The sequence below is a fragment of the Syzygium oleosum genome, unplaced genomic scaffold, assembly GCF_021117445.2.
Source record: "Syzygium oleosum isolate NSW1041296 unplaced genomic scaffold, Sole_v2.1 Sole_v2.01, whole genome shotgun sequence".
In the NCBI taxonomy this organism is placed as follows: domain Eukaryota; kingdom Viridiplantae; phylum Streptophyta; class Magnoliopsida; order Myrtales; family Myrtaceae; genus Syzygium; species Syzygium oleosum.
Window position 1 is genome coordinate 9,950,434 of NW_026607485.1, and position 16,004 is coordinate 9,966,437.

At 41.5% G+C, this 16,004-nt stretch overlaps 1 protein-coding gene and 1 pseudogene across 3 annotated transcripts; one reads left to right on the forward strand and one right to left on the reverse strand.

The window, feature by feature from the left end:
* Positions 1–902: 902 nt before the first annotated feature.
* Positions 903–4,829, forward strand: LOC130140550 (protein SIEVE ELEMENT OCCLUSION B-like; annotated as a pseudogene).
* Positions 4,830–6,775: 1,946 nt separating this feature from the next.
* On the reverse strand, positions 6,776–15,170 carry LOC115677660 (uncharacterized). 3 transcript variants are annotated; one of them, XM_056320791.1, is made up of 7 exons: positions 15,029–15,170; positions 13,158–13,574; positions 12,866–13,036; positions 10,339–12,592; positions 9,410–9,525; positions 8,120–8,226; positions 6,776–7,118 (listed from the first exon to the last, which is right to left on the reverse strand). In XM_056320791.1, the coding sequence occupies exons 2-7, from the start codon at positions 13,426–13,428 to the stop codon at positions 7,011–7,013; spliced, it is 3,027 nt and encodes a 1,008-aa protein (XP_056176766.1). In that variant the 5' UTR covers positions 13,429–13,574; positions 15,029–15,170; the 3' UTR covers positions 6,776–7,010. The 3 variants fall into 3 exon arrangements, with proteins under 3 accessions (XP_056176766.1, XP_056176774.1, XP_056176770.1); XM_056320799.1 differs by lacking the exon at positions 15,029–15,170 and having other exon boundaries at positions 12,866–12,978; positions 13,158–13,289; XM_056320795.1 differs by lacking the exons at positions 6,776–7,118; positions 8,120–8,226 and adding an exon at positions 8,244–9,330.
* Between the last annotated feature and the right edge of the window lie 834 nt (positions 15,171–16,004).

Sequence of the window (16,004 nt, forward strand, 5' to 3'; positions counted from 1 at the left end):
CTCTCTGAGTTACAAGATAACATTATACAGCAAAAATCTAGACTTCTCAATAGATAATTAAACTTTCCTTCACCCTTATCCCTTAATTTAATTAATTAATCGATTAGGACCAACATGAGGGAAAATGACACCACAAATGCCATAACTGTCTATGAAGTTAACTTGAGTGCCATAACTTTTTTTTCGATCACTTAAGTGCTATAACTTATATACGGCGTTCACTTGAATGTCATAACTTTTTTTCTGATCACTTGAGTGTTATAACTTTTAACAAATGTTCACCACAAATGCTATGCCATGACAGATTTCAGGCACTTGGTTGAACGTTTTAAAAAAATTTTGCCACTTAAGTAATCGTTTAAAAGTTGTGGCATTCAAGTGAATATTTTTTTTATAAATTATGGCATTTAAGTGATCGAGAAAAAAGTTATGGCATTCAAGTGAGCACCGTACGAAAATTATGACACTTATGATGTCCTTATCCCATCAACTTGAGCTTAAAATCAAGATAAGCTCTAATAATCAAAAAGTGATAAGCCATATAAACCAAAGTAGACAAAAAAAATGATAAGCCATATTATGAATGAGTATGTAAAGTTGATCTCATTAAGATGGTTCTATCGAAAGTATAGGATTGAGAAACAAGATGACATATATAAGAGGAGAGAGAGAGAGAGAGAGATGACTCGTACTAAAGAGGGAGAGAGAGAGAGATGACTCATATCAATCAAATCAATCGTTCCTCCTTACCGGCTCATAAGTTGTCGTGTTGTGGCCTTGGAGTGTGGGACCTGTGGAGAGTTATGACTCTATCCTTCTCACCGGCTCATAAGTTGTCGTGTTATTCCCTTTTCTATTTTTGGTCAGTTCGTGTTATGGCCTTGGAGTGTTATAAATAGGCCTCCAGGGACCTGCAGTTTGCTCCCCACAAGCCTTCCATCTTCACTCCGCTCCCTCTCTTGAAACCCTAAACTTTCCCTGCTTCACTCATTCCTTTCTCCTTTTCCCTGCATCCGAAAATGGCCGGAAACAACAGCTTCATGACCAGCTTACTTGCCCTCCTCGACAGCGACAAGTTCATGAAAGATGTAACGAGCTCTGGGATAGATCAAGTTGATGTCAAGTATTACTTGAGCCTCGTCGAGAAAATCCTCGACCCAAAGGTAAATTTGTGGACAAGCAAATCAAACAATATGCCATAGTCCCTTTTTCATTTACTTTTTAGTAGTAAAGTTTTCTCTTTGTAAAGGCCAAAAGCCTTAACATAACTAGTTCATGGGACATGCATGGTGTTCCATAAGCTTTTAGGTAATTGTACCTCTATATTCATGACCCTAATTTATAAAATGAAAAGGGAAATATATATTTATGGCCATGGATAAATAGCTGCGTCACTACTACATATTACTCGCAAAAACATGAAATGCATGGCAAATACTGCAATCTTTCCCATTTACTTATTTCCATGGTTAATTGGTTGGTTCTCAACTTGTGGAAAAATGTCTTTGCTCCTCAAATTAATTCCATGTTTCACTTTTCTCCAGCTAAAGTGTATCAAGATACACAATTTTTCCATGCTCTTATGTACATAATATTTCATGTTGAGGACTCACAAGTCAACTCTTTTTTCCAGGGTAACCATGGTCAGAGCAAAAGCTTGAACCGACCTTCTGTAGGAATGCCTGCTCCTTTGTCATCCACCATCAACAAATTGTGCTGTCAGGTAATCTCATAGTAAGAGACGCACTCCTCCCTCAGAAGTGCAAGTATGCACATGCGGGAGCCCGGCGTTTTAGTTCTTTTTTAACATTACATAGAGATTATAATTTTTTTTTCTCAGATAACAACTGATTTAAAGTAAAAGCGACTTTTTAGGCCGCATTAAAATCTTTCATTCTATCAGAGAAAATACAAACTATTGCTGTGTTTGTTAAGTTCTTCGTCACGTCCTCGATGATATTATTTCCCACGTTGAATGTCGAAATCTATGTCCGCAACCAACAGATCACTTGCGAGGCCCTGCACACCAACGATGCATGCCGAGCAATGGAATTGCTTTTCGACAAGTTGTCATCCTTTTCATGGGATGCCAAGGCTGTGCTGACACTGTCAGCTTTGTCGGTTTACTACGCCGAGAATCGGCATCATGCTGAAACTGAAAAAGACTACAAGTTAGTCTTGGCGGCCGAGTTGAGAGGGTCGCGTGCTGATAAGTCGGCTTTTGCGGTGCTGGAGGATCTGATCAGGGTGATTTTAGAGTTCACCAAGTGCACTGTTGAGTTTGCAAACTACTCTGAAAGTTTCAGAGAATCGACATCGATTGACATAAGAGCTAGATTTTATCAAATCATTGTCGGTGTTGTTGGCTGCTCAGTTCCGTTCTGTGGCATGATTAGCACGAGCAATGAGTATGTTATACCTTGCCTTTGCTTTTAGCTGCCTTTGTTAACAGACTTGGAATTAATTCCAAGCTCTCTCTCTCTCTCTCTCTCTCTCTCTCTCTCTAGCTGTTTCACTTCAATGCTCCACCTATTTCTTGATGACTTCAGGTTCCTAGAGCTAAATTTATCGCCCTTCTCGAACCGAGTCATGAAGATATATAAATCCTTCAAGAAACAAGTGGAAAATTTCAAGCAAGAGAACGGTGAGATCATTGTTGTTCTCACATTGAAAGTTGTCCACCTTATCCAGATTCCTTTTTGTGTACGCATATAATTTTTGTCCAATCCATATATCGAACATAAGTACTTAAATTGCAAGTGATTCACATTATGCAGCGGAGCAACTTCGATATAAGCAGATCAAGGGACTTTACAGATCTACTTATGATATTTTAGGGCGTATGGCCGTTCTGTTCTGCACTGAGAAGGATTCGCCAACAGTTTATCAATGTTCCGAGAAGACCACGGTTAGCTTCTCAGTCCCAAAAATCTTCATTTACTTTGATTACCGCTCATTATTGTATATGAATGTCACGATAAGGGAATGCATATCAACTTACAAGTAATTAACTACGTTTGAAATTTTTAGATGGTTCGTATCTAGGCATTCAAAATGCAAAAATAAGAGCATGGTTTGATCACTGCGTGTCATAGGTAAAGTTGGAGGTGTTCCAGAAAAGGAACGTGATGCTGCTCATTTCAGGCTTGGACTCGTCGGATGATGATTTCAATCCCCTTACCAGCATCTACAATGAGAGCACCTTCAAATCTAATTACGAAATTATGTGGGTTCCCATTGCGGATGTAGAAGATGCTGTGATAAAGAAGCAGTTCGAAAACAAGAGATCTCAGATGCCATGGTACTCATGCAACTCCATCGTCAGCAAGGCATCAGCAAAGTTCATCAAGAAGTGTTGGCAATTTAAGCAGCAGACAAAGGTTGTCGTGTTGAACCAAGAGGGTAAGGTGGTGAACATGGACGCAATGACGATGATACGCCTTTGGGGATCAGAAGCCCTGCCGTTCACGCAGGAGAGGGGCTGCAAGCTCTGGGACGGGCACAGGAACAACTGGCTCAAGCTCGTGGTGAACAACACGGTCTTCCAATCTGTCGAACAAAGCGTGAGTTACAAATGCAGTATGGTTTGGATTATGTGGGCCATATTTTTATTATCCATCCCTAGTTGGATGGACCTTCTTCCTACCAGACTTTTGATCAGTGCCTTACAAATCTAGACATATCACTCAAATTTATATCTTGTTCAGTTTACATTGAAGTTATAACAATCAAAGTCTAGTTGGAGATCTTCCTCCAAATAGGGACGAAGGAAGACACAGCCTCTGTTCTAATTTCGTTCGACAAGATTATTAAGTAGTGAAGTATTTAACACGCTCGGCCAAGCACAAACTCGCACACTATAGTCAAAAGAATTTCACACATGAATCATACGCAAGATAGATTATTGCAGACTTCGTGTAAAAATTACCCAATCTAAAATTTTAAATACATCTAATGCCACACGTATCGAATTCACACAAGAATCATATGCAAGACAGATTAAGAATTTCCTGAATTTATCGATTTGTAATCTTGTTCTTTCGACATGTCCTGTGTCTTGACTGTTGGCCAGTTTGACAGCAAGGAGCTCATATTCTTGTACGGCTCGGCTGAAGACTCCGAGAAGGTCACAGAGATTGAAAACTACCTGAGCGAGATCAAAAGCTGCCTCTCCTTCAGCTTCAAGTTCTTCAACGTCAACACCGAGAGAAAGCTATTCCATTCCCGCCTTGAGAACTGCATATCCTTCAAGAAGCAGGTGAGTACGGAGATGTCCGATCCACTGACGCTGGAGCAGCTCAAGGTCTACACGAGCTATAAGAAGAAAAGCGGGTTGGCCATCATCATGGAGGGGTCGAGCGTGATCATCAACACTAGTCTCACGAGTCTCCTGACAGTGCTGTCGCAGCACAAGGAGTGGATCAAGGAGGGGACTAACAAACAGGATTTTTAAACCCAGTGCCAAGCGTACTACGAGAAGGTTGTCAAGCCAAAATGCCTCAAATTCAAGATCCCCAACATGGTGGGCAACATGCCGGAGCGCCTCAGGTGCCCCAACGCCAATTGCACTCTGAACATGGAGACCGTCACCACCTTCAAGTGCTGCCACGGTAAGCACTGACCAGCCAATGAGGCCACCGAGCCCAACGCCTTCGTTTGGCGCTCCAGAATAAACACGGACTGCTCAGCTCAGTCGCGTTTTCACGTCGTTTCTTTCCTTTCCAGTTTGATATCGCTTGCCATTGTGTGTGGTTGGAGTATGTAACAAGATTGTGCGTGAGCTGTGCACAACTCGATGTACCGCGCATTCGGACACTGTGTGCAATGAATAAAAGTTTTTTTATCATCTGTAACAGGGTTCTACGTGTATGTAACATGCAGAACTTGATGTACTCTGCATGCAGACACTGTGTTACGAATAAAAGTTTGAGTTAATACTACGGAAAACTTCAAACTAATAAATCTATGACAAATTTATCCGAAATTAATTTTTTAATCACAAAAAACCTCAAACTGGTACATATGTGATAAATTTACCCTAAACTAATTTTTTGACCACCAAAAATCCCTAACTGGTAAATTTGTGACAAATTTATCATCCGTTATTTTTCATTAAATTTTATTAATACCATGAAAAATCACAAATTGGTACATGTGACAAACGAAGGGTAAAACCCCAAATTGGTGCACCCATTAATAGTCACGTGTCATCAAACTCAACAATTTAACCAAAAAAAATATAATGGAAACTAACTGAGGGTAAATTTGTCACAAGTATACTAATTTGGGGTTTTTTATGATAAAATTAGTTTTAGATAAATTTGTCACAAGTATATCAATTTATGATTTTTTACGATATTAACGCTAAAAGTTTTCATGATCTTATGAAGGTTCATTAGTTACTTTCTTGGGGCGTACAAAACAAGACTTTTCATGTTTTTTCCCAAAGGCAACCGCAACACCCAATTCAGAGAGCTCTAGCGACTCCAGTCCCAAATTGGCCGCACCTGGTGCATTAGGCCCCGCAAACCTGATCGGCTGGATCATGGGGCTAATTCCCAAAAAAACACAAATTTTTGGTCGAGTGATAATTGTAGTCTTAACTTTTTTTTGTTTCATAAAAAATCATCAACTTTTACCCTTATCCCAAATCTAACCCCTCATTGACTCTCTGTCTAAAGTCATTCTTGTTTGAGAAAAAAGGTTATAGTCATGAGCTTGGCGGATCTCGTCCATGGTGTCTCTCAACGAGCAGTGGTCTTCAACTTCAAATTACGACAAAATAGTGGAGTCTGGATGGAGAGATTTAATCTGAAGACCTTTTGACTTGCCATTGAAGTGAAGAAAACAGTGAACTATTTCGCCGTCATTCTTCAAGCTGTGGCTCGAAAAAGAAGATAATAAATAGTGCTTTAAATCCCGTCAGCAAATCATGTGAATTTATTTCTGAGGTATAATAGACAAGTTAGATAATCAATGGTTTTAAGTCAAGGGGAGCCAAATTTGAGATTTAAGTGAAAGTTTGCGATTTTTTACGAGACAAAAAAAATTTGATGCTAAAATTGTCACTCGACCTAAAATTGATGTCTTTTTTTTTGTTTTGGAATTAGGCCATAAATCATGTGGTGGCACCCTAAAACCCACGTGACCCGACGAATCGCCTACACTCGACCTATATGTTCCGTTGGTGCAGCCAATAATTTACCATGTGAGAGAGGACTATTAGAGTGTGAGAGATCTGTGCTCTCTCTAGTCTCTAGTATCTACAGGAAGAGTGTCGAACCCTACTAAATAGAAGTACTTTATTGAGTTTACGTGTATTGATTATATTGATTCACCGCTTATCCTCTCGTTAGACTTTAGTGTGTGATAATGTGTCATTTTATTACCACATCCTATTGAGAACTTACTACTCGAGTCCCAAAGGAAATTCTCAGCTCTCTCGTCCGTTTGACGAAAAATAATAAATTTGAAAATTATTATTCAAAAAATAATTACTTATATCATTTAAAAAAATTAATCAATTAAAAATATATTCATCATCAATAATAATTTGTTTCTAACTATGTTCATGAACGATGAAAAAAATTTCTATTAAATTATTTTTGTAAACGATAGAAATGATTATTTTTCAAAAAAAAATTTTCAAATTATTTATTTTTCGAAAAACAAATGCATCAATTTCAGCCTTCACAATGTACGGTATTTCAATAAACATACTTGGAGTCGGTCCCAATCTGGCAAAGCTGGGACAGACTCACTTAGCAAACAAAACATTCTGACAGCGAGGTAGGTTCCAACCCCGTCCAATAAGTCACGGAGCTTCCAAAAGATTGTGAGACTCCAATAACAATATGAAAAAAAATTCTTTATTCGGATGAATGCAGAAAATTCTTTGAGCAACTAAGCAAACGTCAAAATTCTACATACAAGTCGGATTTTGACTTCGTCCCGTCTTCAAATCTTCATTTGGTGAAAACTCATATGGCTCCTGAGATGGCACGAGCGCTTCAAAACCCTAGCCTCTTCTTCTCCTCCACTTTCATCCTCAGATTTTCCTCAGTCGGAATCTTGCCGCCGGCTCGGGACGTCATACACAACCAGGCCATTAACTCATCCTATGAACAGTAATAGGCAAAGGAAAGGGATTAGAAAAAAGAGGAAAAAGAAGAGTGTCCTGTCAAACAATAATCCTCTTTCTCCTGTCAAGCATCTCATTTGCAATCCTATGGGCTAAAAAATGGTAGACGAGATCATCACAGACTTCAATCCCTACCAGCCTCATAACTTCTTAGAGAAAGCGTAGTCAGCTAGTAGAAAAAGCTTAGCATGCGAAACCATCATTTAGCTGTCGGACATAGTTGATGATTTAGCTATTAAACGACCCACAAGCCCACCGACAAAACCAATAGCGAAATACTAAGCATGGAGCCTTGATATAATTAGATTGATCAGTCAATAAGTATGACAATTCATCCATGCCTTTCATAGGCTTCTATACTCTGTTGATATGAGCCACTTCCATAAAATGAAAATTCTGAAGGTTCACAGACTCGTCTCCTTAAATATGATGTTCTTTATGTTGACCGACCTTTTCCTCGAAGAAGTTGAGACTTTATGAAATTCACCAATATCACGCACAAACATTTCTCATTCTATAAAGCTCAAGATTCATCACGTGCAATCATTTCTCGTTCTATACCCCCTGTTGCCATGATTAAAAAAAATCACCTTCATGGTTGACCTTCAACAAATTAAATTAATCTTGGGAAATGTCAGTCTCGCTCGTTTATAAATTATCAAAATAACCATTCTATAACAAGATACATTTGTGTTATAGAAACCCACGTAGCACAACTATTCAACACGCTAAGTGCAATTGGAAAATCAATTGTCGGTTAATACTATGCCTGCCATAGAATGGATGAAACAAGACGGGAAACGACAGAAGCGTAGCTAAATTCCAGAGTGGATTCAACATTGTCATGATGGATGCCTTCAAAACTCATAAAATTCCTGAGGAAGTTCCTCTGACAATTTATGAAAAATGAAAAGAAAAAGAGGAAAAAAAGGAAGCACCCAGGGAAATTCGTGAAGGATGAATGAGTTAAGTTATTACCTCAAGAAAATCATGGTTGGAGATGTATTGACTTTCAACGAGACATTTGACTCCACCAATGTTCACAGCAATAGGATTTCTTCCGGATGACTTATCTCTTTGCATTCCTGCACATTAAGTTCCACATACCACAAACCTCCAGTAAGGATCCCAGATTTGGGTATTGATGCATTGGATGCATGCTGTCTCCTACTATAGTCCCATCTGCTGTCTCCAAGCACGAAAAAACATGTGGCGCCACTCCGCCACACCTTGATCTCACCCATAGTAGATCAAAACATTAAAATCTCTCTCTCTCTCTCTCTCTCTCTCTCTCTCTCTCTCTCTCTCTCTCTCTTCCACCTTCTGTACAGATATAGAGCCCCCCATGCTTCTCCACTGCCTGAGCCACTGCAGCCCCCAACCCCACCATTGACATCCGCCGCCCTGCTGTTGCTGCGCTCCTTAAGACAAGTTCTCTCAATTGGTCTTTGTCCCTGCAGCCCATGTCCCTCTATATGCCCCCATCCCTCTTTCTTAATCTCTCTCTATTTGAGCTCGATGCCGCCGTCGAGCTCGCTGCCGATGGCAGCACTCGACACGGCATCGAGTTAAGCCTCGTCCACCGATGTGGAGCCATGGACACCGAGCTAAGCATTGGCAATGGACAGAGCCTAAGCCTCGAGCTAAGCCTTGGCCATGGACACCGGCATCGAGCTAAGTTGCCTCTGTTTTTTTCTGTTTGAGCTAGGTGTGAGCTACGCCTCAGCCCTGGAAGCCGAGCCTCCAGATCTGGAGGCACACCTCTAGATCTTGCGGCAGCGGCAACTTGACCATGGCTGCGAGGTTTGACAGCGAGGTCGAGCGACGTTTGTAAGCGCGAAAATCAAAAAATGAAAGACAGATGAGGGCAAGAACAAATGAGGGGGTGACTGGGGAAAAAGACGGAGCAGTGACAGCAGCTGGATGGCGGCGATGTGTCCCGAGATGTGGCAGTAGCCGGTTCTGAGTGTGGCATTGGCAACTTCAGCAGTGGTGACAGCAGGCAGCAGTGTGGCGGTTGGGCATGGAAGCAGTTGAGGGGGTAAAGGAGGAGAAAGAGGGAAGAGAGAAAACTAGGATTTTGTAGGTTTTAGATTGGATGTGGCGAGGTCTAGAATTGAGTGGACACATATCACAATCTCAAAATGGAGACAGCAGATGGATTCACAACAGGCGACAGCATCCGGATGCGGAACATGTGCATTCAGAACATAACTTAGACAGCATATATGAAATAGAACAGATGAAAAGAGAGATTTTGAGTTGTACCAGTTATGCAAGCTACATAATAACCAGTTCCTCCAAGTCCTTCTTCCCACTTTCCGAGACGCAAGCGCAGGAAGAATCCATCAAGGTGCACCGGGGATGTCCGGGCACTCATCCACCTAAAATTTAAAGGACAGAGAAAGAGATTCATCTAAGACCAACAAAGTCTCGATGAATATCCGACTGTTGTGAATAACAGTCCACACAGAATGCCACAAAAAGTTCCCTTTAAAAGCACTGGAAAAACTCCCACAAATAACCGTTGATCCATTCTCTAATTAAGAAAATTTGTCCAATTCTTTCATTTTCCTTGTGTTGCCTCTCTCTCTCTCTCCCCCCAACCCCACAAAAGCTCACGGTCTTCATCTTGAAGCTGTGACTATGGTCATCTTCATCGTTCCACTTCAGAGAATTAAAATAGACATCCCAAATAGAAGGAATGATGTCAGACACTAAGCACATACATGTTTCTCTCTACTATAACCGCAACATTATATGCTGCAAACTACAAGGAATGATAATAGCAATTAGGTTGATTGCAATTCTGTTCAAGTTTCACCAATATTTGACAATAAAAACAAAACATGAGCTGGCAAACCATCCATGCAGTCGGTTGTTTCGTTGGCAAATTTCACACCAAAGAGATCGTTTTTTTGTTGTGCCCCCTTATGTTTACATAAATTTTGACATGGCATACGGAATACTTGATCTATCTATCATGTAGTTTTCACAAAACCATAGTTTTGATTTAACTCTTAACTCTGACGGACATTCTGGGTGTCTTGGAAAATGTGATTTACCTGCAAAAGAGGTTTCACCAAAACCAAGAAACCGTAGCCAACAGAAATCAACATGCCTGATGATTGAAGACAAACTAATATTTTGCCAACAGTATCATTCAAAGAGATTATGAAGTAAAAAGTTTTACTTACTTGAGGATGCTGGTCCGAGACAGTTGAAGCATCTTTATTGAGTCAAAGATTGCTTTAGGCACATCTGATATATGCCATTCACCGAAATTTCCTGTTGTTGTGATCACATTATCTTTCAGCTGATTTTGAAAAGGGCTCAAAGCACTGCATTTCCTAATCCAGCTTGGGATGGGAATATCTTTGCCAGAGGTTGATAGTTCCTTCAATTTCAAGTTTCCATTAGAACTATCTATAAGGTTACTCTTTTGGTACATTTGTTTATTCTGAAGCTGTGCTATATCAGAACAGCGGTTATTAACAACATATATACAATCCTCCGGCGGCATCAATTTTGAAACAACATTTGGACATGTAACAGCCCAATGATTGAGCTGATAACATCTAATGCATAGAGGAGGCATTTCCTCCACTACTTGATATGATTTGGCAGTCCTTAGGAGGTCTTCCAGCTCAGCTTCTGCTATCTCTGAGCAATTTCGGAGACCATGACCTTTTATTCCACAAAAGAGACAAGTTGCACTACACCCAGCACCCACATCTAGTGGATTTGTTGGGATAATGTGCTTAAGGGCATCCAATCTTCGAGCAAACAATGAAGCCATTTCCTCGGAACTTTTGAGTCTCTGAGAAGATGAAATACAGTTCACTTTGTGTATCATATGGTGATCATGACTATTCTGGAGCTTTCTGAAACCAAAGGAAGCTTCACTACCAGCAGCACAATCTTGTGGTTCTTTTCCAACACCATTAGATGGTTCTTCACTGTTACAATCCTTGACCTCTAGATTTGTTGGAGCTGGGTGACAACCAAAAGATTGCTTAGACTGAGCTGTAATTCTTATGAGATTCCCCGAATCCTCGATTGTTCCACCCATACTCTGGACACAGAGATCCTGCTTTTGTATAGAGCAAGAGGTCCTTGATGAAAAACGAGTTATCCACAAGCTTCCTAGAGGATCATTTCTGCTGCCAAGATTACTAATCTTCTCTTCTGAAGAAGAAGAATGATCCTTACCAGCTTTTATTGAGTTTATTTCCCCCAAAGAAGAGTTGGATGAATTTTTTGAGTTCTTATAACTTCCGTTATCCAAGTTGTCGAGATTCTTATTCTTTGTGGAGTGATTTTCACAATTCTCCTGAGAGACAGCAAATCTTGCATCTAAAATCCGAGTAATATTTGGACCACCTGCTCCAATTTCAGGAGTAGACTCATCCATCATCCTGCATTGCAGCAGCAGCTTCTTGCTTGGGTTGTCATTCTCTGCTAGACATGCTAATGGATGCACATCTTTAGCACATATCTTGTTATCTGGCTCAATTTTTGTAGATCCTTCTCCCGCTTGACTAGGAAGCAGAAGTGTTCTCGATTCTTGAGCAGTTTTATTCGGACAGTAGATTGATTGAAAAATGGACTTAAAACCCATATTCCCACAATTACCATCCAGGTTTTGGCCGCCAGCTACAAATGAATCGTCCGGGTGCTCATTTCCAGAACTAGGACCAGTGAGAGCAAGTGAGAGAGAGCCTGCCACATCTTGATTTGTTTTTGACAGGCCCTTCACCATGTTTGATATCCAATTCATGAAGGAGCTGTCTTGTCCAGCAAAAGAGCTTGATGCACTTTGGTTTTGACCATACCTAGCTCGTTTATTTCCATCAATCAGATGCGCTTCAACGCTCCCTCTCTTTCTTCCAACTGAAAATAAGCCTGCACTGTTACAGCTTTCAACACTCTCATGGCTGTTGTCATCCTCTTTTAGTAATCGTCCACTAGCATCTCCATCAGATAATGCCTTTTCTTTACCTTTCCTACGACTTCCACAGATTCTTCTGTTACTAGAAACAGGTTTGTCTTTGTGTTGGATATCAGCATCATGCATAGAGATGCTTTTGACTTCAGAGGAAGATTCCGAGGCTACAGCATCAGCTGCTGCATGGCCGATGTTCTCACTATTAAGAGTTCTTATGTCACTCTCAGCTGTTGATTCTAGTTTCTCCAATAATGGAAGACTTGGGTTACTGGTTTTCTTGCTTTCCTCTCTTAAAAGTGAAGCTAGTTTGTCATCCTCTCCGCCTGGAGAGAAAGCTGGAGTAGCAGAAGCTCTCTGTTCATTCAGTGGGAGAACTTCTGACACCATTGTAACTCCCATTGCCAATTGCTCATAGTTCATAGCAACATCTTGTCCTCCAAAGGCAGGATCTCCAGGAGAAACTTCATTATCTGGAGAATTTCCATTTTTACCACTAACCTGACCTGCCAAGGTAGATTCAGTAGGCATGAGATGTGAAATATGAAAAACCAAATGCAAGCTTCTGTTGGAAGAAAGATTTTCACTGATCCAAAAGGTAAAGTACTTATCCCACAGTTACTTGTGTTAGAGAATAATGTCATTATTGCTTCATAAAGCGAAAGAAACACACAAAAGAGAAAAATTTTGGTAATTCACTAATTCAAAATCACATAACTCACTTAAATTACATAGAAAATCAGCATGTGAGGTCGTTAGTTGACTATGGCATCACATACCGGGGACATTTGAAAAGACATTTTCCTTGCTCATTGTTATTTCAGCCCTTTGCCCAACGAAGCCACAACAATCCTCTGGCTCGCCATATCTTGAGCCTCTGGTTTCAAGATTTCTGTGTGAGACAGGCGCATCAGCCTTGGCATTCACATCAACCATTGGATCAACATTTTCTGAAAGCAAAGATTGTTTCAACTAAATGCCTGATATGAAGCATCAACTTGAGCGAACTTAAATTTTAATTGGTCAGTCTAACTGTAAATAAGATTACCCTTCTATAAGTTGACACATTACCTGATGCATATTTCGACCCTGCACCCCATATAGGGGAGGGTTTCCTTTCTGTGAAGCTGCAGTCGGCACATTTTAAACTTAACCCTCCGTGTGGAGACCAAACCAGCTCGGATAAGGGATTTGCAGCCACAAATGTCATGCACCCACTTGATCCTGCATTTGCACCTGCACTTGGATCATCATTTGATGTTCTCTGATTGCACTGACTTGAATAGTCCAAAGCAAGTCCTAACTCGGTCACAGGTTCTATCTTTTGCTCGTCCAAATTCATCTTTTGCTCGATAATCCTCTAAATTGATGCTAAAACCATACAACTGAGATCCTTCTCTTTCTTCATGCTACATGTTTCTATTTCATATCCCAAGGCATGACGACTGTGTTGTTTAATCAGTAGCCACTTTAGATATATGAAGTTACCTGGGAAAGTATACAAAGGCAGGAGCAATGTTATATTACTTGCACAGCAAGTAGTTCAGACATGAATCCGTGTAAAATAAAGGAAATACTCAATTTATAATGACATATCACATCAATACGGCGCATCTAAATCTTTCAGAGCACCTGGTATTACAAAGGGATTCAAATATTTGACACTGCTAAAGCAGGCAAAGTTTAGGTTTTTTTTAATTTTTTATATAACAAAATCAATCCTCCCATTTGAATAGTGCAATACCAGCTGGTTTCCTTAGTTCCAACACGTGTTGGAAATGGAAGCTTCAGTTTCGTGTTCTTATGCAGTGTAGCTGTTTCACATGATAACATCACAAGATTTTGAACATGGTCATTAAGATTCTCAATTTTATTCAGCTGACAATAAGAGCTATACAGTTCAATCTCAAGGCCCAGAAACGGAGCATTAAATTCCTCGCAACTCTCCGAGTTTTGGCCTACTATATTATAAACTCTTAACTAGTTCTTAGTGCCAAGATGCCTTAATAAAGACACCAGGTACTGGCATGAAGGACCTCAAGACTGCATATCGTGTTTGACCACGGAGCAAAAGACCTCTAAGACTGCATATTTTTTTCTTTCTGCCCCAGAACTAAAAGCCAGCTAATAGTATTCCTCAGCATGGCCACCAGACAACTTAGTTCGGAGTGTGGCAACCTGTAGCACACGGTTTCATTAAATCAGTTCCGGCGCAAATACACCGCTTAACGCCTCGGTCATCTTGAGGGTGGTCGACCCTGCCGTGCCCGCTCTCGCACATAATAATCCACCGCAACTCTTCCACCAGACACAGGGACTCTTCTCAAGCTTGTTTCTTTCGTTTCAAGAGTTAACTATACCAAGTAACTTACAAAATCCTTACACGGTCCTCCCACCAACAACGCCGAGCAGTATTCAACAGCCTCTACATATTGTCTTCGTCGCAAGGGGAACCGTAGGTCCAACCGTATTGGGCTACCGAATCACTCCTAAAGCCCGCAATCAATCACCAATGCCCAAATTTAACAAAACATATGCGTCGCCCCGACTTCAAGCCATATCTCATACTACATATTCCGCTGAGCTCCGTAACACCACCCCCCCCCCCCCCCAATCGAACTCCAACATCGCCGGCACACCTAGACCCGTACACCCTACCCTAACCGGACACATCGAACCGGAACAGCAATCAAATCACGGCACGACTCAACGCAGCGCCATTGGAACTCTCGAAACTCACGCGGCGCGCGCGCGCGAAAAAGCCACAGAAAAAAAGGAAACACGGAACAACTCGATCCCCCCCCCCCCCCCGCCGCTCTTCCCCGGCCCCCCCACCACGCGAGACGGAGGAACGGGAAAGCAAAGACGGCCGCGCCGCCGTACAATGCGAGGTTCCGGCGGGCGATCCCCGCCGCGATCGCCGCGGGGGGGTAAATCCTTACCTCCTCGGAACCGCCGCCGCCCACTCCCTCGAGGCTCCTCCGCCGCAGCTCCCGGTCGGCCGGTCACGGAGAGAAAACCGCAGTGAAGAGAGAGAAAGTAGAGAGAGAGAGAGAGAGAGAGAGAGAGAGCAGTGAGAGGGAGTGGGATGGAACAAGACGCCTCGGTGGTTATTGCCATGCGTCCGGCGTGCACAGTTACAAAGGAGCTCTCCCCTCTCTCTCTCTCTCTCTCTCTCTCTTCTTTCTCTCTCTAGCAATTCCAGAGATTCTGGACTGTGAGGCACAGGGGGTGCCACGTGGAGGTGGCTGACGCCACTAACCCGGGCCCCCCCCCCCCCCCCCCCCCGCTTTTTTTTTACTCCGTAATTTTTTTAATCGGTTTTTCCGCTCGTTTTTTTGTGTGTGTATGTTTTTATTATTAGTATACGAATAAAAAAATTGAGGAGGGTGATTAAGTGGATAATTAATGACGATTAAGACAGGGGTCTGATTAGCGGTACGTGCCGCCACCACCGCCTTTGCTTTTCGCGTCGTGACCTTCGTTAATTTAATCTGCGTGTGGCTCGGCAACGTGCGTGTACCATCTTTCTAAACATGATTAATTATTGCATGCATCCCCGTTAGACACTGTCCAAAAGAAAAGCACTTTTGCTTTCGACTTTCCAAGCCCCCGACGAAGGATTTGCTTGTTTCGCAGAAAAATATTTTTCAAGGAAAATATATTCCTCATTTTTTTACGTTTGGCTAGTTTAGAAAAATGAGCTAATGGAAAAGGTTTTCCTATCAAAGTTTTAAATTAAAGAAAAATGATTTCCCATTTGAAAGAATCGAAAAACGTTTTCCAAAATATGACTAGATATCGGTATTTGGATCCGAAACTCTACGCTTGGACACAGAAACTTCAACGTTAATTCCTGAGTCCTGGCATTTAAGATCGGGTCTCCAGCGGTCGGGCCAGGATCCATCGAAACCAGGA